Source organism: Acinonyx jubatus, chromosome A2 (genome assembly GCF_027475565.1).
Source record: "Acinonyx jubatus isolate Ajub_Pintada_27869175 chromosome A2, VMU_Ajub_asm_v1.0, whole genome shotgun sequence".
Classification (NCBI taxonomy): domain Eukaryota; kingdom Metazoa; phylum Chordata; class Mammalia; order Carnivora; family Felidae; genus Acinonyx; species Acinonyx jubatus.
Genome location: NC_069383.1, coordinates 114,972,668 through 114,996,569, shown reverse-complemented (window position 1 = coordinate 114,996,569; position 23,902 = coordinate 114,972,668). Strand labels below are relative to the sequence as shown.

Genomic DNA, 23,902 nt, shown 5'->3' with positions numbered 1-23,902 from the left:
TTAAGAACCCCTTTTGTAGAATTTTAGGATTTCCAAACTGGGCTTTAAAATTTTTTTTTTAAAGTTTCTTTGTTTATTTTTGAGAGAGGGGGGCAGAGAGAGAGAGGAAGAGAGAGTGTCCCCAAAAGGCTCCGCGCTCTCAGGGCAGAGCCTGATGCAGGGCTTGATTTCACGAACCGTGAGATCCTGACTTGAGTCGAAATCAAGAGTCAGACACTTAACCGACTGAGCCACCCAGGCGCCCCTCAAACTGGTTTAAAGGCCCTGGAATTCTTTTGAGGGGCAGGAGGGCTGGCTGTGGGGGGTGAGGGAGGCCTCTTGTCAGAGTGGCTCCACTTTTATTCATCTTTGGGGTTTCTGTGTCAGTTGCACTTTGCACAGGCCCCTCCACCGTGCAGGATCAGAGGGCAGCCTGTCCAAGGTTCATTCGGGGGACTCTGTACTAGAGTGAGGATTAAACGCAAAGGTACATCTGCTGAAAAGTGTGCTGTATACATACAATGGAGTATTATTTGGCCTTAAAAGGGAAGGAAATTCTGGTACAGGCATGAGCCTTGAGGACATTATGCTCAGTGAAATACACCAGTCACAGAAGGACGTCTATGGTGGATTCCAGTACAGCAGCTCCATAGAGCACTCAAATTCACAGAGACAGAGACAGTGGAATTGTGGTTGCCAGGGGCCAGAGTGGGGAACTTATGGTGGGGATGGTGTTCCCATTCAACGGCTCTAGAGATTCAGTTTTGCAATATGAAGAGGTCTGGAGATGGATGGTGGTAATGGGTGCACAACAGTGTGAATGGATGTAATGCCACTGACCTGTATACTTGAGAGGGGTTAAAATGGTAAATTTCACATCATGTGTATTTTGCCATGATAGAAAAATTGCAGGGAAAAAACCAAACAAACCCACTGAAGCTGGCTGTGACCTCACTGGGGAAACAAGGGGAGTCCAGGGAGGGCGGCTGGGACCCAGCCTGGGGAGGGGATGGCCACTACGGCAGCCTGGGTTCCGACAGAGGAGATACAGCGAAGCCAGCCCTCTATCCTCAGGCTGGTGCTGGGGACACATCACTGTGTCCCAGGAGCTTTCACAGACAGACAGGTCACTCACAGAAAGAGTTAACCTGCATGGCCTGTGTGGGGTCACATGCAGAAGGCTCCAGGGAACACGTGAGGAGGCACCTTCCGTCCTGCCAGTGGTCCCTCTATTTAGTAAAGAACCTAGGTAAGTGAAGTTTGGACTTTTGGGCACCTTTATTTTTTTTAAATATAAATCCTTACCACCCAGGGTAGAAATCTCTCTTCAATGCAGCATGTATTTCCTTCTCCGACAGAGAGGTGAGCATCCCAGCCTGGCTGGAGCATTTCAGGCCATCCACAGGCCACACAGTAAGAACCAGACAGGGGCTGAGCCCAATGGCCACAGACACCGACCCGGATGCTAAAAGGCCCTGATGAGTTGCTTCTTGAACTCAGTTCTGCGTTTTAGAGTTTTTCCTTCTTTTTCTTCCAGACTGCTGGCCACTTCTCCCTGTTTTCGGGGTGACTTGTCTCTAGCAGCTTTCTGTTTTCCGGTTTGCTTTAGACCTGAAGGTTAGGTCAGCAAACTCAAGAAACATCTACCTTACAACATTTTCCTCAAGAAAGGAATCTATTTTCACCTTTCAAAAGGTTTCACCCACTCCTTCTTTTCTGTTCTAGGACCTGAGTGATATCCTGAGATTGTGTGTGTGCATGTGCTGGTGTGCATGTGTGTGCACCCATGTGTATACAGGCGTATGTGTGCGCATGTGTGTATATGTGTGTTCTATCCTCTGGCCCTCTAAGATCTCATGATCTCAAAGTGCTTTACAGGCAGACAGATGGACACTCTCCAGTGAGTTTCTTCATGGTGGGTAAAGGTCAGTCTGTCTGACCGTGCATGGGTAAACCAAGGCACGAAGGCTCCCAGAAGGGGCATGCCGCCCGGTGAGCTGTAGCAGAACCCACATGGTCAGCTGGCTCATTGTTCATTCTAAGGACAGAAGGACAGCACTCTTTCATCTCTGGGCAGGGCACAGTGGGGACCACAGGGTGAGCTCAGACACTGACTAGAGGCCAAGCAGCCCAGGCCGACTCTGGAGCCCATCTACTTGCCGAAGAGGCACTAACTGGGAACACCAGGGCCCACTGACAGGACCCTGGTAATTACAGTAACTTGCTGACAAGATTTCTTGCGTACTGGCTCAGCTTGTGTGGGGTGGGCAGGGGACAGTTCGACAGCAGCAATATTAGACAGATAAGGAGCCTGGGGCCTGGAGAGGTCATGTGGGGGTGGGGTCACCAGATCCTTCAAGGTGAGGAGCACAGTGCACTGATTCAGAGCACAGATGGCAGGGGCAGTGGTCAGTGCTGACCTCTGTAGGACACCTACCGTGGGCCGGGCATCGAGTCAAACCTTTCACACACCATTATCTAATTAGAGTTCACACCGGCCCTCAGTTTACAGAGGAGGAAAATGAGGCTAAGGGAGAAGCGGCTTGCCCAGAGTCACTGGCTGGTGGGGGCAGAGCCGGGATTTGAACTCTCCCCTCTCTCGTGAGCCTATCCTCTCTGTCACCTACCAGCGCCCACCCCAGGAAGCCAGGCCCTCATACCCTGGTCTCAAATGTATTCTGAGGAAGTTTCTCTGCCTCGTTGGTAATGAGGATGCCGCTCCCCACCTCCCCAGCCCTAAGCAGGATGGAAAAACACATAGGGGGCCAATTTCCACCCAAGATAATCAGACCCCAAATCACCTTCTAATCTAATCACTCCCATCACAGTAGGGAGCTGGTAGCTGTGCCTCAGGAGGTAGGGAGGAGGGAGGAGGAAGCCAAGGGGGCACCACACAGGACACGGGATATGGGGACACGGGGTGAAGGTGCAGCACATGCCTGCTCAGCCTTAAATGAGCCTCAGGGTGGGCCTCCAGGCCCCAGCATTAGACGGGCCAAGAGAGCTGGGGGCATCAGCCGCCCCTACCCTGGTCCTCCCTCCCCCTGTGCCCCAGCGGTCCCCCCCGCCACGGCTCTAACCACTGTCTCCCAGCCCAGACACCCCTGACATCATCTCCAAAATCCAAACACCACTCAGCAGGCTTTGGATGAGACCCCAGCCTGCTCCAGACCCTTGACCTCCGATTCTGCCCTGTGGCCTCTGCCCTGCGAGCGGGCAGCTGACTGGAAATTTGTGTTCAGCCTCCCACCTTTGCTCACCCAGTTACCACCCCCCAAGTGGCATTCTCCCTCCTCTGGTCCAAAACCTCCTCCTCTTGGCTTGGGACAAATGCCCCTCTTAGGTGGCCTTCCCTGATCCCCACAAGGGGACTTTTTCTCTCTCCTCTGGATTGCCCCACCCCCTGCAGTTTCCCCTGGGGATGTTTCCAGGCCTGGCTCCCCCATAGGCTGTGAGCTACTTGCTGTAGGTTCGGACTGTGAGTCTCCTCTTAGCAGAGCCCAGCTCATAGCTGGAAACTCCAGCCCTTTTTTACTGCTGCCTCCTCGCTTTGCATTTTCTGTGGTGGGTACCTGTTACATTTATGGAAAATCTCCACACCCTTCATACACTATCCTGATGGTTTTGCAAAGGGTCAGATTTATCCCTGCTTAGCACTCATCCCCACGCCTCACTGGGCCGTCCCTCTCCCCTCCCAGGGGCTGGCTGCACCCTCCTACTAGAGGAGGAGTTGAATGGACCAGGTCACCCCCTTCAGCTATCACACCCCAGCCCCAGATTACCCCACAAAGGGCACTGTTTAACCCCAAGGGCTGCAGCTGTGGTGGAGCCACGGGCATATATGGGTCAAGGTTGACCAAATCTTCCACAGGAAAATGGCAGGGTCTCTGGGGAGAGGCGGAGGTGAGAACCCTTCAGGTTTGGGGGTCCCGGCAGAGCCTTGCACCAGGACCTCACTGTCTGTGGTCCTCTGCCATCATCCTGCAGCCTCCACCTCCTGTAGGTCTCACAGAGCCCCTCAGAATACACAAACACGGGGGGTGGATAAATTGAGAGAGCCCTGAGCTCAGGGGAGGGTGGGACCTGGGAACTGGTCTGGTGTCTACTTCTGATTTCCTGTGTGACCTGAGACCAGCCCTCTCCCCTCTGGGCCTCGGTCTGTCCTTTGTAAAATGGGTGGTCTATGTTAGGTCATCAGCTCCGAGTGATGAAGTCTGGGCACCCAAGGTCCCAGAGAGACAAGGGCCACTCCTGGGTGGCGTAGGGCAGCCTCCATTAAAAGGCTGTTATCTTGGGAGTTTGGATCTTGGTTTGGATGGGGCCAGTAGAGGCTCGTGCAGACAGACCGACCACGTGTGGCACTTTCTGCGTACACCATGCTCATTTACTTGACGGACAGATGTGGTAGAACACCGGCAGGGCCCAAAGGGAGGTCCCTGCCCTCCAGAAGCTCACAGTCCAGCTGGGGTGAGGGGAGCAGACAGGAACACAGATCAATGACGACGCAAGACAAGAGAGACCTAGGGCCCGGTGGGCTGGCGGGGGGTGGGGTCGGGCACAGCCCAGGCAAAGATGGAGAGGTGGGATAGCGCGATAGCCGCTCAGGGTCGTGAGAGGAGGAGCAAGAGAGAAGCTGGACGGTGTAATGGCCTGAGTGGAGAGAGGGCTGCAGAGCTGGGTCTCTGCTGGGTGTTCAACGGGGGAGCCGCTGGAAGCATTTCCAGGGCAGGGAGGGAAACAATTAGTATTTAGGGAGCAGTCCCTTGTGCAAATACTGTCTGAGCTGCTTTTTCCACTTGGCTGTCATAATCACCCTGTGAGCGACCATCATCACCCCATTTCTACAGACAGGGAAGCAGCCCGGAGAGGTCATCCCCACATTCAGCCTGGGGGGAGAGGGCCAGGGTGGACTGAGGGTGTCATGCCAGTTCTTTCCACCTCGCTGGGAAGGTCTGTAGTGAAGCCAGAGGCAGGAGAATGGAGGGGAAACTGTGTCAGCCACCCAGCGGCTGTCCGTCCACGACAGAAGGAGCTCAGGCCCAGGGAACACTGGGTGTTCCACCAACCAGATGGCCTGTCCCGTCCCACCTGAACCTTTATCTCCTCCCCACATAGGAAGCAGAGGGTGGGCCAGAACCTTCCCAACTGCTGGCTCAAAGGCCATCTCTGCTTCAGACTGGCTCTGGGCAGCAGGAGACAGTCCCCACTGTGCCTCGTCCAGATGTCAGCTGTCTCGGGCCCGAAGCCTTATGTAATGGCAAGTGGGGTGCACTGAGCCTCTGGTGGCAGAGCTGGAGGGGCCTAGTTTTACAGAGTGGGGCTTCTGCGCCCAGAGAGGGCAAATGACTGACTGAGGTTGCACGGTGTACCTCATGGGTACACGAGGGCATGGTTGCATGAGGTACATGGGTACATGGGGCACAGCTGGGGGCTCAAACCTAGGGCTCTTCACTCTTCTGGCTCTGACTTCCCAGGCCTCTTTCTGGACGGGAGAGGAGAGAGGTCTTACCTCCTAAAAGGTCTCTTTCTGGGGGTAGAGATATGAAGAAAGGATAAAGGCCATTTCTGGCCTTTCTGGGAATTATCATCTGCCTCCAGGCACAGGCTCCGAGCAAAGCCAATGTGGTTCCCAGCCCAGGAGCAGTTCCTTCATCATTATTGTTATCAACGCAGTTAATAACAGTAATAACACATGCCTGCAGAGCACTAGACAGTTTGCAAAGCATTTCAGCGCCCACAAGACTGTCCTCCTCACAACAGCCCTGTGAGGTAGGTTTTGGTGCAAGTACAACCCCAAGCCCCTCCCCTCCCCATGGCCTCTCTGGCTCAGAGAGGTGGAGTGGTGGCCCAAGGTCACACAGCTGTGAGCGGTGGAGCCGGGACTTGAACCCGTGCTCTATCCACTACACCCCGCTGCCTCTCATGGAGAAGAGGCAGGGTAGTGTAATGGAGAGAGCGCGGGCCGAGCAGCAGACTGGGACTTCCTGCAGTCACGGTGTCGTCCTAGGCTCCCTGGAGGCGGCGGCAATGGCGGCAGGTCTGGCTCTCCGTGCCTGGCCTTCTGCTTGGCAGGCAGGGTGGGGCAGCAGGCCTGAGAAAGTCTGCCGATGTCCTGGGCAACTTCGTGCTGTTAACGCTCTGGCTCCAGGGGTGGAGGTGGGTGGGGGGTCGTGCAGGGGGCTGAGCCAATGGGCCTGGCTGGAGCTGGGCTCTGCTGCTTTTGGGGACACCCCCCCTGCCTCGGCCCCCTGGCTCCTGCCCCTTTCCCGGCCACATAGATGGCGCCTGGTCGCTGGTTTCCCAATGGAATTTACGATAAACATCTCAAACAGGCCTTGCTGCTGGGTCATAAAGTCACAGTGTCCTCAGAGGTGGGCTTGTGCATAGAGGCTATGGGAAGAGCTTGGGACTAGGAGGCTGGAGGGCTGGGGTCTCGCTCTGGCCCTGCCTTCTGTGGCGCTTTACACTCCTGCTCTGGGCCTCAGTTTCCCCAGGTGTAAATCCAGACCAGACCACAGTTCTCTAGGGATCAGCGAATCTCCAGGAAGGCTGCTGAATCACAAGTCTGGGTATTTATTTCTCATTTATTTCGCTGCTTCCACGGGGCTCTCACAGGGATTCATGACCTGGGGGCATGAGAGACCACGGGGTTCCATGAACGGAAGCTGTTGTGTCAAAGGAGGCAGAAGGGGCTGGACATCTAGATGCCTCACAGGGCCTACGCTGGGTCCCAGCCAGGAGGATGCGGTGGGGACCGTTGATGGACACGAATACGTACAGAATATTAGTTAATGGTATTACATCAATGTTGGGTTTCCTGAATTGCTAGCTGTGCTGTGGTTATGTGTGAGAATATCCTTTCCTTAGGAGAGACACATGAAATGGGGCGCCTGTGTGGCTCAGTCGGTTGAGCGTCTGACTTCAGGTCAGGTCATGACCTCACAGTTTATGGGTTTGAGCCCCGCGTCGGGTTTTGTGCCGACAGCCCAGAGCCTGGAGCCTGCTTTGGATTCTGTGTCTCCCTCTCTCTCTGCCCCTCTCCTACTTGCACTCTGTCTCTGTCTGTCTCTCAAAAATAAATAAATGGTAAAAATTTAAAAAAGGAGATACACATAAAGTGTGAAGGGGCCAAAGGGCCATCACGACCACAAGACAGAATGAGCCTCCTGAGAACAAATGGGGCAAAAATGGTAACATCAGCTGAATCAGAAGGAAGGGCGTTCAGGTGTTCTTTGTACCAGTATTGCCACTTTCCTGAAAGTTGGAAATTATCTTAAAGTACAAAACTAAAAAAAAAAAAAAAAAAAAAAAAAAAGGCCCAGGTCAGAGTTTGTACTCCAGGGCTCACCCATATATTGCTTGATCACACACACAGGCTTTTAAAAAATGGGAATTTCTTGCCAACAGTTGAACACTGGGAGATTGTACACGAAAGCTGGATTTCTGGTTCCCCTTGTACAGAGGACGCTGCAGCCACACTGGGGCCAGGGTGCTTCTGCAGGCAGCAGCCAGAAGTAGTCATGCTCTTGGTGTGGCACCCACGCTCTCCCTGCCCGACCCCATGGAGGTGGGAGCTTGCGACCCGTAAGCATTCTACCGTGCCTGGCCCGAAAACACCTCAGTCATGGGCCTGTGTCTACCTGTCCATCTTGGGAGACGAGCTCCAGGCCTTTATTGGATTTTCTTTGTGCCTGAGCACTGGGGACATCTGAGTCTTTCTGAAGGCAGGTCTGTCCCCATTTGTCAGATGGAGAGGCTGAGGACCTGCGGGGCAGAGGTCATAGGTGGAGCTGACAGGGGTCTGGGACCTGGGTGTTCTGCCTCCAAACGCTGTCCTTGCTCCCCACCACACAGCACCTCACGCCTGTACCATTTGCAAAAGATAGTCCCGTCTGTCCATGCGTGTGGTCCCCACAACAGCCCTGTGGGGTAGGCAGGGGGCGGGGGGGAGGGGAAGGGCCTTTGACCAACTCCCCCACTGCACACAGCGGGTCTCCCAACATTGGGGCACAGGGAGGTGGACAGACCTGTACAGGGTCACAGGCTGGGCACAGCTGGGCCAAGTGACCCAGCAGCAGAGAGTTCCTTGCCTTCCTCTAGGTTGAACCACTGTGCCAGATGCCATGAGGGGGGTTTCTGAGCTACCATGAGGACCCTGCAGGTGCCCCCAGCCAGGTCCCTGTCTTCCCCAGGGGTCATTCAACTGGAAGGCCCAACAAGGCCTCCCGGCACAGGGAAGGTGTCCAAGGTGTCTGTCCATGCACAAAGACGAGCATCCAAATGGCAGTTCTCCAGAGTTCAGAACAATTGAGGAAAATCCCCTGGAGGAGGCAGGCTCATGCAGGCTGAAGGTGGGGAGGAGCTGGATGGGGCAGATCTCAGAGAGGAGGAAGGGGGAGATAGTCAAGATGAAAGAAGACTCGTGAGCTGGGGTCAACCCATTTTATAAGCAAGGAAATGGAGGTTCCAAAAGGGTAAGAAGCTTGTCCAGGGGCTCCTAGCAAATGAGAGCAGTGGGGATTTGAACCCAGACGTGTTTCACTCCCAAGCCCAGGCTCCATCTGAGGAATAGGGAAGGGAACCAACCCGTTGTGGGCATCCCTCAGCTAGCACTGGGCTAGGCAGGGGCTTCGCCTGCATCACACACCAGAACATCCCTACTGTCTTCATGGATCAAGAGAAGTGGAGCGACATGGCCCAAGGCCACACAGTGAGTTCATTCCAAAGCCCAGATCTGGCTCAGTCCAGCCCCACCCAGCTTTTTCTACAAGAGCCCCAGCCTCTTTCCTCTCTCTGGCAGACAGTGCTTGAGCCCCCACGCCATGTGGACCCACGGATGGGCGGGGCATGACCTCCTGGTAGCCTCACGCTCAGGGCTTCTGGCTGCTGGACCTGTCTGGGAGAGAGGATCCACGAAGAAGGGCATCCCAATGGTGATGGTGTGTGTTTATCTGCATATGGCCAAGGATGGAAGGGGCCCATAAGAGTGACATCATTAGATCTCTTTGGGAGGCAGAACTGGAAGAATTTTACTCTTTACCTTATCTGAGATGGTTTGAACGGTGAGAGACTCGGTCAACATGACGGGGCTGTGCTTGAAAGGGCCAAAGCACAGCGTGGGTGTCATGGGCTGAAATGTGTGTGAGTGCCATGCTGTATGGGGGTGACTGCCCACGGGCAGTGGTGGGCAGAGAAGGCTTCTTGGAGGGGGTGGAGCCTGAGCAGATGAACAGGAGTTAAATGTGTAACAAGGAAGGGAGAGGGCCATCTAAGAGTGGGGAGCAACTTCAGCAGGGGCAGGGCAGAGGGAACAAAGCAAGGTGCACCTGTAGCAGAGGTACAAGGTGAGGATGGGTGTGATGAATCTGTGACTCTCAGGCCTGGGAGGGCATTGAATGCAGTGCCCATTTGGTGCTTGGGTCCACTCCACAACACCCCCAACACCCCACAGCCTGTCCAGGCCTGCTTACACACAAACCGTGACCAGGAACTCACCAGCTGCCAGGCAGCCTCTTTTGTCCTAGAATGGTTTTGTTACAGAATTTCCCTTTCTGTAGACTGCTTTCTGTAGGGCTGCCTATACCCTCTTCTCACCCCCCCCCATTCCCCGTGAGCCTGTGTGAATCATTCGGCCGTCCCAGCCCCATGCAGATATGTTTCAGAATGTCAGCACTACAGTTCACAGTCAAGCTCACCCTGCACTCTGGCATTTTTGGTGGGTCCTGACTCTTGCTTTCTTTTTGCCATCCCCCTGCACTCATGCATGGTCTCTGCAAAGTTGACAGGCATACTTTCCATGCTGAAACAGGATAGAGCTCCAGAGAAGCCCAGAAACCTCCCACTGGATTACCAGCAACCTACCAATCAGCACAAACCCACCCAAATCTCCTGGCCCCTAGCACATCCTGCTGTATCTTGCCCACAGGGGCATCCCAAGACACCTTGGCTGCTGTCTCGTGACATCTGGAGGCCCAGGGCCTACACTATTTACCTGGGCTTCCAGTTAGATGTATAGGTAAAGGCCCAAACAGTTGGTTCGACTTGGGCTGGCTAGCTGACTTCCCATCCCATCTCTGCCCTGTCTGTGTCTTTTCCAGAGTCTCCCTGCACCTGTGCCCATCTCCTTGGCTGGTCTGTGATGCACCAGAGTCAGTGATTCTGAACATTTTATCTCCTTAGCCTCCTGTGATGTAACTACCCCTCCTCTCCCTTCTCCAAACTGTCTGGAACCTTCATCACCCATCCATTCAGGCCCAGTGCCTCCACTTGACTTCTGCTGATCCAGATGACCCACCAGGCCACTTCTCCCAAGGATGATTGCCTCTCTGTCAACCACTTTATCTCAGAGGTCAGAACCAGAGCCTCAGTGACATGAACCCTGATGTGGCCCTAAGTTCCAAGAAGGCGTTCAAGGCTTTATATGATCTCCTAGTCCCCAGAGCCTTTGCACTTCCTGTCCCTCTACCTGGAGTGTTATTTCTTCTCGTTGTGCTGGTTTCAGCTCACAAGAAACCTCCTCAGACAGGCCTTCCCTGACCAAAAAGACTCCTGTCCCCTTTCTCAGAGCCTCTATCTCATTACAGTGGTATAATGTCATCTGAATATTTGAAATTATCTTACATATTTGCTTGCTTGTTCCTTTATTGTCTGTTTCTTTTTACTAGATTTTAAGCTCCAGGAAGGTAGGGACCTTACTTGTCCCACCAACCACTGGCAAACTGGAGCTACCTAACAAATGTTGGTTACATATGTTCTGGATAAATAAATGCCCCAGCTCTGATTCTCACTCCTTTCTCCCATCCTACCCTGCAGACCTGCTGATTGTCCTCTGTGTATTGCTAGGACATCCCATATTCCTTCAGACTTCTGTGTCTCTGCACACATTTGCCTCTGCTCTGAGGCCCTTCCTCTATAATTCTGCTTGGCGAGCTCCTACTCACCCTTTAAAACCCAGCTCAATTCCAATTTAAGTGGTTCTGTCCCTTTTCTGGCTTTCTCGCGTCTTCTCACTCCTCTACTGTGGAATGAGCTGTTTGCAGTCTACAGGCTGGAGGCCCTCATGGTTAGGAGGAGGCTCAGAATCATTGTGGGGGCCTGGCCCAGGGCAGCTTCTCAGAGGATGTTTCCCGAGCCGCGCTGAGCAATGAGACCCTTTGTGTGTCCCCTCGAAGGAACTGTCTCATCCAGCAGGTGCCTCACCTCTGCAAGGTCTCTCTGCCTCCTCTATTGCCCCCTGCAGCAGCCAGAATGAGATTTTACAAATGCAATGTGACTAGTTCACTGCTTAAAACTATTCCAGATGACCCTCGTCACACTTAGACATTTCAAAACTAACTCTTCGAGAGCTGGCATCGAGGCCCTCCACCCCGTCCATTTTACTCAATTTCCTCCTGCGTCAGGACCTTTGCACTTGTTGTTCCCTCGTATACGTTCCCCACAAATAGTCACTAGGCCGGCTCTCTCTCATCGTTCACACCTCACCTCAAACATGGCCCCCCCGCCCCCTGCAGCCACCTGCCTTCCATCGCTCTGCTTTATTTTCATCATAGACCCACCACCTTCTGGAGTTTTCACAATGTCTGGGGCTTCTCACTGCACCACAAGCTTCTCAGGGCAGGGGCCTTGTCAGCCTCATTCATTGCTGTATCCCCAGTACCCAGCCCAGTGCCTGGCACATGGTAGGTATTGAACATAACTGTCACCCGATCAATCCTTCCCTATCCCTGATAAGAACAGCCTCTGGTGTTTGACTTTTCAGAAGACTAAGTCACTAGAAAGTAAGTTCTATGAAGGCAGGGATTCTCTGGAGATTTTCTTTACTGCACTATCCCCAGGGCCTGGAGCAGTGCTAAGTGCACAGTAGGCTCAAAGTACGGTTGTTGGGGGGAAAGGGAGGGAGTTGTCATTTGGGGCTGAGCTGGCTGGAGATCTGAAGCCAAGGAACAAAGTCTTTGAGAACTTCCAGCCTCATGAAGGGGACACAGGTGCCCCCCACAGCATAGAGGCAGGAACTGGCAATGGGAGTGACCCACCGTTGGGCCACATCTCACCTGACAGCAGCATGGGGTCCTTGTCCACGGACTTGCGCACCTGGTCAGACTCTCCTGTCAGGGAGCTTTCGTCGATTTTGAGGTCATTGCCCTGGATGAAGAGGCCATCAGCAGGGAGGAGGTCACCTGGTGGTAGGAAGGGCAATCGAATTAGCAGGGTCTCAGGTGGCTGGAGGGTCTGGGAACATTCCTTTGAAGGTGTGTTTGCAAGGTCAAGTTCACCATTGGGGACCAGCTGCCTAGAGCTCCCAGGGTGTTGGAACCAAGATGGCACTCATCACAGGCCAATAGGCAGCTGAAGACTGGAGCCAAGGTGAATGGCGCAAGGCCTGGAGGGCTGAGGCTGGGCCCAAGAACAATCCTAGCTCAAGTGGGCTTGTACTTCTGTTTATAAAGTGCTTCTCTTGGCCTGGTGTGGATTTGGGGCCCAGTTTTCTCAATGATGCATTCTCTGGTCTCAACTACAGTTTGGAAAATTCTTCTAGGAGGGACTAGTCTGTCTTGGCTAGGCTGAGGAGACCCTATGACAGGCCACTTTATCAGAGGAAACCAAGCCCCCTAAGGTGGAGTGAAGAGGGAACTCCAATCTCTTCCCCATCGTCTGCCTCTACTTACCCAGGACATATCTCACCTATACCCCCTTTGGCACTAGCCAGCCTGCCCACTCTCTCCATGGTAGTATCACAGGCCCATCCACGTCCACTCCCTACAACACCCTCTCTAGCCCAAAAACCATCCATCAACAGCTCAATTATAGATGGGAAAGGGATTTTGTCTCATAAACCCATTCTGAGTGTCAGTGGTCCTTGGAGCATTATGTTGAGAAGGCTTCTGTATCTAGGCTTTGAATTGTGATTGATTAGTAATGTCTGTTACAGGTGGAGGTTTTGAGAGTGGTAGCACATGTGCCATGTATCTGCTATTTCTGACTTTCAGGATTCCGGAATCCTACCTCCTCTAGGAAGTAGCCTTCTACCTCCCAAAGGATCTCAGAAGACATCCTGCCTTGGGATTAGCTTTCAGGAACCAACCCCCTTTCCTGGGCCAGCCTCTTTGGGTCTGCCTGTCCTGTCCCGCCTCTGCCCAGACTCTAGCTCTAGCACCTGGCTCTGTGGCTGGGACACTTACCATATTTGACCTGGGCGATGTCCCCAACCACAATCTCGGCCACAGGGATCTGGACCACCTGGCCAGCCCGAACCACGGTGAACTTCTGCTCCTGCTCAATGCGGCTCTGCAGGCCCCGGAACTGCTTCTCTTTGCTCCAGTCATTGAAGGCCGTGACCAGGACCACACAGATGACAGAGAGGAGGATGGCCGCCCCCTCGATCCAGCCCGCCTCCGCCTCCCCTTCATCCTCTGCCCCTCCCTGGGCCGTCGCACATCCTGCAGAGGGCAGAAGGAAGCAGGCAGGGTGGGGTCAGCCAGGCAGGAGGGGCCTCATGGGCCTGGATTTAAATCCCAGCTCCCCAAGTAAAAAATGTTGATAACTGGATGAACACGATCCAATTTATCCAACGTGTCTGGGTGGTGAGCCCTTCAGTTTTCTGTGTTGGTTCTAGGAGTGGGATCTTGGACAAACGACTCCATCTCTTTGAACCTCAGTTTTCAGATCTGTAAAAAGGGATGGATATTCTTTATCTGGGGGACCTATTGTGAGGGTTGAACTTCAGTGAGGTAAGGTCCATGGTGGCTCCAGCACAGACCCAGCAGAGGACAGGCCTGATTCACGAAGAAAGAGAAAAAGTGAGGATGTAACAGGACGAAGGTGGTCAGTATTGATCAGGGTCTGGAGGGCAGTTTGGCTGATGTGCTTTCTTTCCATTCTTCCAGCAACTGTGAGGCAGGCCTGCAGACAGCAGGCTGGGGGCAGGAACCACGATGCTGGGCCTGACCTCCAACGAGCTGGTTCTAATTCTGCCACTGCCCCTGCGTGATCCTGAGTAACTCACTGTCCTCTCTGTGCTGCAGTGTCCTCCTCTGCAAAACTGGAGTCACGGAGACCTCCTCCCAGGTTCCAGGAGAGGAAGGTGAAAGCCCCACCTAGAGCTTAGCACACAGCCCTTTTGCATCTCTGGTTGGACTTGATGCCACCCTTTAGGCTGTAGGCTGCTCATCTGTCCTACAGTGACCGTGCATCCCATACACTCTTGCACTGTTGAACATCCCAGTCTGGTTCCCCAAACTGCTTGAGGCCTGCCAGGCCCACCATGTGAACAGAAGAAGAAAAAAGCAGGCCTATCTGATACAAAAGCCTCAGGCCCTGCCCATGCAGTACTAGGTCCTAGGGTCTTTCCAAGCCCCTCCATGCACCCTGCCTCCTGTGTCCCCTAAAGGACCCAGAGAGGGAGAGTTACCTCCATTTACAGATGAGGAAACTAAGGCTCAGAGAGGTGAGGGAACAGCCGAGGTAGGTGTGACAGCCAGGACTAGCCCAGCCCCTTTTCTCCACCAGGAGGTGGTGAACAGCCCTTTCTATGGAAAGTGACCCGAGTAGCATCAGACTATCCATCCCCGGAAAACTCAGAGAGCTTTCCTTTCGTGGTGGCAGGGCAGGGTACTGGACCATTCACAAGTGACTTGTGCCAAGCACTCACTTTAGTTCTCAAGCTGACCAAGAGAAGTGGTTCAGAGAGGGCTGGCAACTCACCTGGGGTCATACAGCAGATCTGGAGTTTGAATCCAGGCCTGGAATCTGGATCTGGTCTGCCTACTGTCCCTGAGCCCAGTGGCCTCCTCTGCCATGTGCTGGCCTCACGTTGCCAAAGACCCTTGGCTAACTGTCTGGAAGTCCACTTCAGCCCCAAGGAAGAGAGAACAGTTTTGAGAGATCCTAGCAGGAGCTTCTGGGAAGCCAGAGGGTCAGAAGCAACATGACCAGAAGGCCAAGTGGTACCAGGGAATGTTTTCCAGCCCCTGGAGGGGTGGAGGTCCAGGCTAGCTGGTGGGCCTAAGCTTGGGACGGTAAAGAATCATGTGGCCCAGCAGTATGTATCACTCCTGGTGAAATTCCACAGCTTTCACCAAACAAGTCACACTCTGCAGACTAGTAAACAACCGCATCACTGCACAAGGTCCTCGATGTCACTCTTTTTTTCTTTTGAAATTTCAGACTTTTGCAATAATCTTAAACTGCTTAACTGGACCAGCCTTTAGTGCTGATGATAATCATAATCATGCTAATCTAACTGCCATCGGGCCAGCCTTGAGCTTGAATCCCAGCTGTGATTCAGGCACTGCTGGGTGCCTATGACCGGGCTACTTAACCACTGTGCCTCAGTTTTCTCATTTGCAAAATGGGGGTGGTGACAGACACTCCCTCGAAGGTGGCTGAGAGGACAGAGGGAGAGCGTTTACGTAAAGCACTCACCCTCCTGAGCACATAGCCAACAAAGAGTGAAAGCTGCTGTTTTTTGTCATTCGGTGTGCAGAGTGCCTAAATGCATTCAAATTCACAGCCAGCCTTGGATGGAGCCTGGGGCCCCAAGCTATGGAGGCGTCCAGCTGGAGTTCAGCTGCGATGACCGGGGGAGGCAAACAAGGGCACCCCTCCACCATCATGAATGACACCAGAAGCCCCAAAGCCTGGGAAACACAGGTGAACCTTTCTAAACAGAAACCCAATCCATGGAAATGTGCTCTTTTGGGCTTCAGGGGAGTGACTTGAGATACAGAGCCCCAGTTCTTTGCTTTATGGGACTTTTATTACTCTCTGCCTCTGCTACATGCTTTGTAAATGGGAAGACTATTCTTTCCCTGTTGTGTATTTCATCGGTGTTCCCCCCCCACCCCCCATTTACAGATGACAGCAGTCACTGCAGCATTTAGGACACTCAGAGATAGCCCAGGACCATGGAAAGCCTTTGGGGTCTGGAATTGTAAAGACTGACTTTGAATCCAGGTTCTGCTGTGTGACCTTGGGTAAGTGACTTGGTCTGTCTGAGTCTCAGTTTGGACAGCTGTAATGTGGGATGACTTTGTGACCCCAGGGCCTAGTAAGGGCCTGGCATCTGTTGGGTACAAGATAAATGGTCTCCTTTGTATGAGCTACTCTCCCTGGACTGGCTTCTGGAAGCCAAGGGGGTGGTAGTTGAGCAGGGTTCATACTCTGTTCCCTTGACTCCCAACCCTGCCTGTTGCCTTTGCTGGTTCTATACCAAGGAGCCCTTTGGGTCCTTGAGGGCACTCTGCTGGCCAAAGCCCATTTGTTTTTCCTTCCTTCTGATAACTGTCTGATGGTCACTCTGTGCCTTGGGTGGGCCAGAGTGGGGCTGTGGATTGCTGGGTTAGGCCTTCAGCTACCAGGAGCTGCTGGACCCTGGGAACAACTCCTGCTGCCCCAGATGCAATCAGGGAAAAGAGATGGGGAAATGGAAAGAAGGGGGGCACTGGGCAGGCCCTGCTGAGGTCTCCTCTGGGGCCCCTTGGGCTGGGGCAGGAACAGGTTCTGAGCAGCCCGCAGCTGCTCTCCCTGGACCTGGGGCTTTGTAAGGTTTGGCTTTTGTCTGTGTGACCTCAGGGAACTTCTTGGCCTCTCTGGGCCTACTTTTCTTGTCCATCAGTAAAATGGGAAAGTGACTTTCTAGAAGGTTACCAGGGCCCGGCATCAAATATGGGCTCTTGAAACTAGAAGAGACACAAACGTTTTCTAAACACCTACTATGTGCCTGTCACTCTGCTGGCACTCTGACACTAGGGGAGCTGCCATGAACAGGGAGTTGGGAACACTGGTGTGCCAATCCCAGCTCTGTCATGAACATGCTGTGTGACCTCCCCCAAGTATCTGGAGGACTCTGAGCCAAGGAAGCAAACAGGAAAGTGCGGTGGGTGCCGCAAGGCTCTACGGTTTGTAAACCCATCACCAGCATCATTCTGGACACGACTGATGAAGCTTGAGTCTGACTTGGCAGGGCGGTGGGCCTGGCAACATGGAAAGTCCAGAACTCAGAGCTCAGGCCAGAGCCTGGGCATTGGGGAGAACGTATAGCCACAAAGCGCAGGAACTTCACTCTCTGGTGCTGGGATATGTGCGGTGGCTGCCCTCATCCACCCAGGCCTGGCCTGAGCTAGTGTCTCAGCTAGAGGTAGGGAGGGGCAGTGGAAAGAACTAGAAGACTTGGATTGAAAGTCGAGCCTTACTGCCTAACAAGCTGTGTGACCTTGGGTAGGTTCTTCCCCTCTCTGGGCCTTGGTTTCCATGTCTCTAGAAGGGAAGAGATGGCAGCCCTCTGTTTGGAGGGCTGTGTGTGGGAAGGCTCCTCCTGGCATGCACTTGGAGCTAATCCGTTCTCTCACGGGAGCCCCCTCTACCATCTGCCCTCTGACTTCTCTATCTTGCACTAAACTGGGTCACAGGAAGCCATTTACCTGGGAGCATTGACTCAGTCCTGTCCCTTCCTGAGGAAATGCAGCTGAGTGATAGAGCGTGGGCTTGGAAGCCAGAACGTCTGGGTCTGAGTCATGCTTCTGCTGCTTCCTAGAGTGTGACCTAGCGAGTCATTTACTATCTCAGGGCCTCGGCTCCCGGATGATAACAGCACCTACCCACAGGGTTCTTGTGAAGATCAAATGAACTTCTACTGTAAATTCTCCCAATTAGTGCCGGCTACACAAATAGTTAGAAGAATGATCGTTATTATTATGGTTGTGTGTTGCACCTTTAGCTGAGTTCAAGGCTTATTCAAGTAGCCATGTGTAGCCTTCTACATTTTCTGTGAAACTCCTGCAAAGATTGTTGCCCAATATGCATCTCTTATAAGGCCCTATGTGAAAGTTCATCCCAGAATTCACTGTCAGGGGACACGCTACCAACCGAAGAAACTGTTTTCCTGCCTTGTTGATAGCCTGAGCTAAGAAAGTCATCCTAATTCCCTTTCTGCCTTGGCATCCAGGAAGCTTAAAGTCAAATTTAAATCTCAGTCATGGCAGGAAATATGGTTGGTTTATTTGCTTCCATTCCTTTCCTGTCTGTCTTTTCTGTTCAACTTCATCTTGTGAGATGTGCCCTTCTTGTGTCTTTAAACCCTTTCTGGGAAGAGTCACACAGGATAAAAAGCAACTTAGTAATATTATGCATAAAATTGAGGTAGTTGGCCTAAGAGACTCGGTCATTAGACTTGGGCAACTAATAGACTTGGGCAACTCTGGCTTTGGATGGGGTGAGGGGACAGATGTTCAAGGAATTTCAGAGACCACCTCCTCATCTGGGAAATGAGGCCCATAATGGTTATTTCTTATAAGCTATTCACTTTTTATTTCCTTGCTTGAAGCAATGAACATAGTAGGATTATCTGTTGATGTAGCACATTCACTAGGAAAATGTCGAATCATAAATAATAACAAGTGTTTATAACATCTTACTAATGAAAAATCAGATTGTAAAAATCTAACAAAACGATATATATTACGTGATCCCATAGTATGTGTCTGTCTATCTATCTATCTATCTATCTATCTATCTACCTATAATGTGACATAGGTTTGAAAGACTGTGTCATCATAAAAGAAAGAGTCATTGAGTTGATAAAGCACTAGCTGTTAGCAGGTGCTCTCTTTCTGGAATGAAAAGATGAGGGAAAGTTGAAGTTCTCCATTAGGAGTCCTAAGTTCTGACTTTGACAAGAGTAGGTCTGCTCCACAACCCTCCCTGGATGAGCGGGTGGTGCTTCCTCTGTCAACGGAGCAGTGTCCCCAGTCAGAACTCAGGGACAGATTTTGGGAGGCCCTCTCAAGACCAGGACTCCACACATGGGAAAACATGTTCGGCGTCAGCCTCACAAGTGTGTGCGTGATAGTGAACCAACTCCGGGATAGGAACTTGAAAGAGGAGGAGTCGCGTGGATACTGAGTCTCACACACGCATGAAGGATGAGCCCTAAGAGGGAAACTGGGAGGAGGAAGCCTGGGGCCGTCACACGCATGGTGGTAGCAGGCCCAGCACCCACTCGGTGACCTCGAGTGAGTTAATGCCCATCTCTGTTCCTTGTTTTCCTCATCTTTAAAATGCACCTAATCATGGCCCTTACCTCATGGGGATTTAGGAAGATGACATCTGAGCTCAGAGCTCGGCACACTGTAAGTGCTCAATAAATGCTCACTGTAGTTCTTCCACTGTTGGTGCAATCCTTGCATCTTGCACATGGGAAAACTGGGGACCGGGGGCTGTGGGTGGGGCCCTGTCCCCTGGGCCTCAATTTCCTCACCTGGAGGAGCCATGGCTGAGTCCCGGGTACCGCAGGTGCACATTTGGTGCAGGGTGGGGCGCTGAGGTCTTACCTTCATTGTTCTCTCCAGGCGGGTGGTAAAAGGACAGCCCCAGGGAGATGATGGCCGCGATTTCCAGGATGATCAGCGTCACATCTTGCAGTGCCTCCCACACTAGCTGCAGGAAGGTTTTTGGCTTCTTTGGAGGTATAAAGTTTTGCCCAAAAATCTGCTTTCTCTTTTCCAGATCTGGAGCGGTGCCCGGCAAACCTGTGGACAGAATGCAGGAAGGTTGGCCTGGGAGGCCTGGGAAAGACACTCAGCTTCCCAGGAACCGTCCTGAATGGGGCTGGCCCCATGGGGAAGCACAGAGCGGGGATGGGGGTGGGGTGGTGGAAACAAAGCAGAAAACTTGCAGGCACCAGCCAGGCACCCAGCACTCATGCCAGGCCCAGAGTGGGCTCCTGTGAAATGCCAGAGACACCATGAAGTGGGGTGAAGAGTGGTCCCCCACAAAATGATATGTCCGCATCCTAATCCATGGAAACTATGAAGGTGACCTTATTTGGAAATAAGGAAAACGGTCTCTGCTGATATAGTTAAGGATCTTGGCCTAAACCCAGTGTTAAGTGTCCTCATACGTGACAGAGGGAGAAGACACAGACCCAGAGGACACAGGCCATGCGAAGATGGAGGCAGAGATGGCAGGATGCAGCCACCAGCCAAGGAACGCCGCAGCCACGAAGACGCCCAAAGAAGCAAGGATGGGAATGTCCCCTAGAGCCTTTGGAGGCCGCATGGCCCTGCCGACACCTGATTTCCAGACTTCCGGTCTCCAGAACTGTGAGAGAATAAATTGCTCTTGCCCAAAGCCACCCAGTCTGTAGCCATTTGTTATGGGGGCGACAGGAAGCACATACACACACCAGGCCCACCCCCCACCACACCCGTGTTCCTGCTTTGCATTTCCTCCCGATCTCTTCATCGAGCACATACTTGGAGACCCCTGCCTTGGGTGTGAATCCCAGCCTGTGCCTCCAGCTCTGAGCCTCAGTGTCCTCCTCTGTGATGGGGATGACGACTGTACGTAGCCCATGAGTGGTTGTGAGCATCTCAGGACAGAATTTGTTAGGTCAGTGTTTGTTGAGCACCTACTATGTGTCCAGCACTGTTCCAAACACTGGGACAGAGCAGTGAGAGACACAAACAGAGCACCCTGCCGGAAGTGCTGACTTCCCAGGGGACACACAGGACGTGGTCAAGCGGTGCCTGGGGTGTGGCATACACTCAGTGGAGGCTAGTGGCCTGTCTCATGGACCATGGGGGTGAAGTGCAGTCCTCATCATGTGGGGCCGGGACATAGCGGCCCACTTCCAACCCACTGTTTCTTCACTTCCAGACAATTTTCCCTGCCTCACCAATCCGATCCTTACTCCCTGCTCAGCAATCTTTGGAGGCTCCGCACTACCTCCAGAATAAAGTCCATGCTTCTCAGCTTGGCTCTCTGGCCTCTTGATCGGACCCCCAAGCCATGCTTGTGGCCACATTTTCACTACCTGGCCCCCTCCCAACCAAATCAGGCCTGTCCTCTGCTGGCGTGGCTTGTGTGTACCTCCTGCCACATGTTTGGTCGGGTGTGCCTTCCACGTCCCTCCTCCCTGCTCCGTTTGCCTGTCTGCAAGTCCCCTCCCAAACTCATTCGCTCCAAGGTGTGGACAAGAATTGTCCAATTCTACCCATAGTCAACATTTGAAATCATTCCACTTGGGCTTCATTCCTTGAAATAAAAACTCCAATTCCTTTAGATTCCCTGGGAGAGGGAAGCCATCATCAGATCTGGACACCATGGTGTGAATGAGTTTTAGGCTTTTTCCTGGGAGTGGGATTTGATAAAGAGAAGAAAGGAGAACTGGGGATAGTGGTGGGGCCTCTGAGGGAAAGGGCTATGACCAGTCAATACTGGCCTGTTATGGCAGTTTGCTGGGCTTTGACCAGTCAGTTCCTTTTTCTGAGCCTCAGTCTTGATAATAGGGGAGTTCAGTAGGATGGGTGGGTCCTAAGGATCCCACAGGTTCCAAGGTCTGCAGGTCCTGAAGTGGTCCTGCTGGGGTCTATTCACAACTCTTCATAGGTTTGGTATAAATAAGGGCTTCACTAAGAAGAAGCTTAGCAAAACTGGGGCCAGTCTATCTCCTAGGCCTGTCCTGATTGATTCACAGAGAGTGAGTCTTTGAATCTTCTGAGGGTCTGTGATTCAAACGTTCTGGAGTGTGACCAGTTGAAAATGTGGGTATTCCCCAGTTCTGGGAGTCTGGTCATAGCTCAGGGGTTCTTTCATCTGGGGATTCATGGAACTGGCTTTGAGATCTTGGGTCCTGGGGCAGAGCACAGGGCAGGGGGTTGCAAATCTGCAGAGCCATGGGGCTGAGCAGCTTTTGTGAATGAGTGAAGTAGGTGGGTGGGGGGCAACAGGGAGTAGTGGGGACTGGGGCAACATGAAGAATCTCAGTCATTTTAAAGGGGGAAATTATGTCTTAGCTCTTGTGGGAGAATGTGGAACCACTGTGGTAGATCTGTCAGTCTTCCAAGGGAAGCTGGACACCTGGAATTTGAGGTAAAATCTTCCCATTAAAAATAGCCTAGGATGAAATACAATGTATCTGTGAGCTAGATTCAGCCCTGGGGTTGCTGGTGTGAAACCCCCAAGGCTATGGACTGGGGAGAGGGGAGGAGCAGGGAGGCGCCAGAGTAGAACAGCCTCCCTGTCTCTTCCTCATCTTCACTGGGCTTCCCCCTCCCCAGCACTACACCCTGCCCTGCTGTGCTCCCTGCAGGTTCTGAGGTCTCCTCTGTTTTTTAGAAATAACAGCTCATAGAATAAAAATATTTGTGTGTTCTGTAGGGCCAGTCCCACTTAGAAATCTCTAGGCAGTTTCCACACAACAAACACCCTAGTATATAAACCCAAGATGGGAACCTTGGGTGTTGAGGTGCTCACATAGGGTGATTGAGATGACAGATGGTGGCCATGATATCTTGCTCACCCTCTTCCTCTTAGGGGAAGAAGGTGGGCTGAGCTGGAGATGGGGATACCCAGCCCCACGAATTCAGATGGGCTTGAACTCAGACGTTATAGGTTCAGATGCCAGGTCTGAGTGACTTTCGGCAAGAGGTGTCGCCTCTCAGTGCCTCAGTTTCCTCATCTGTAAAACGTGAGTAACAGCAGGGCCTACTTCACAGGGTTGGGTGGGCCTTTGGGAGGATGTCTCGCGTAAGGTGCCCGGTGCTGTGCCTGGCACTGGGTGAGGGTATTGGTTAGTGTCGCTCAGTTTTAGGTGGTGTGTGTGATAATTATGGCCTGCCGGAGGAGGAAGACTTTGTTTGGACAGGTGGCATTTCAGTAAGATGGGGAGGAGATCAGTAAGATGGTCAATGTGAGGACAGGAACAGCAGAAGGGCTATATGACTGCAGACAAGCCACTTATCCTTTCGGGGCCTCAGTTTCCCCATAGGTGACATGAAGGATTGGCCTGACGGAAGGATAGGGGCTGGTGGCTCTGATACCTTGTATCCAAAGACAGTGGTTTTGAGGACATACAGGTGGGACTTCCCACTGTCTAATCCACCTATCATGTTTTTCCCAGGAGTGTAATCTCATAGTTTCCCTGCCTTCTGGCTGAAAATGAACATGCCTATTTTGGGGAGCAGAAACAACAGAAGGTGATGTGAGAGATGAATGGTGCTGGAGATTCAATTTAGATTAAAGAGCATCTCACCATTTAGCATATTAAAAATTAACATTCTGTGTCAAGTATCACTGGACAAAGCCAACAAGGCCTTGAAAATTCAGAACCACAGTGCCTGGGCATTGATGTCAGAAGCCGTGTGGGGTTGTGGGTTTCTAATGTGAATTTCTTTTTTTGCACAAGAGGCAGAGGACAGAGATCTGAGTGAGAAGTCAGGTTTGTGGATGAACTTGGGCCATTTATCTCATCCCTAGAAGACTCAGTGTCCTCATCCATAAAATGGGAGCAAAGTAATTCGTAGACTGTGGTGAGCCATGCAGAGAAGAATGTGTGCAAAATTGTACGGGCGTAGCAATTGTGCCTTCACAGTAAAAAGCCTCCAGCACTTGTACAAATTCTTCTATTGGAATCGGAATTTGTGTGTTCTATTAATCATGTAATAGGAGAAAGCCAAGCACAGAGCATGGGAAACTTGGGTTGTACAGCAATTATTTGCTGCAATGGCTGTTTGCTATCATTGGATATTAGAATAACCTTTGCGCCAAGCTTCATTTCTATCCCGCTGTCCTGGACACAACTGGATTTGTTCCCAGCCTCTAAGCCCGTGCCCCTGCTAATCCGCATTCCTCTATGTGGATTGCCTTTCTCTCTCCTTAGCTCTTTCAGGCCCAGCCCTGAGTGCTGCAAATGGCAGCCTCAGGCCATCAGAGAGGTCTTGTTTGGTCAGCTGCACACTTGCACAGTGTTAAAAAAGTGATAGGGGCGCCTGGGTGACTCAGTCGATTGAGCATCTGACTCTTGGTTTCCACTCAGGTCATGATCTCATGATTTGTGGGACTGAACCCCGCATTGGGCTCCAGGCTGACAGTGTGGAGCCTGCTTGGGACTTTCTCTCTCTGCCCCTCCCCTGCTTGCACACGGGCA

The 23,902-nt window shown here is 52.4% G+C and overlaps 1 protein-coding gene across 13 annotated transcripts in view; it reads right to left on the bottom strand.

The window, feature by feature from the left end:
* Window positions 1-23,902, bottom strand: part of ATP2B2 (ATPase plasma membrane Ca2+ transporting 2) — a 384,493-nt gene that overhangs the window by 62,919 nt on the left and 297,672 nt on the right. For all 13 annotated transcript variants that reach the window (XM_053218944.1, XM_027042626.2, XM_027042629.2 and 10 more), the window contains 3 exons: window positions 19,305-19,502; window positions 13,158-13,415; window positions 12,030-12,155 (listed from right to left, as the gene is read on the bottom strand). In XM_053218944.1, the coding sequence (XP_053074919.1) occupies window positions 12,030-12,155; window positions 13,158-13,415; window positions 19,305-19,502 (582 nt within the window). The remainder of the gene's footprint in view (window positions 1-12,029; window positions 12,156-13,157; window positions 13,416-19,304; window positions 19,503-23,902) is intronic.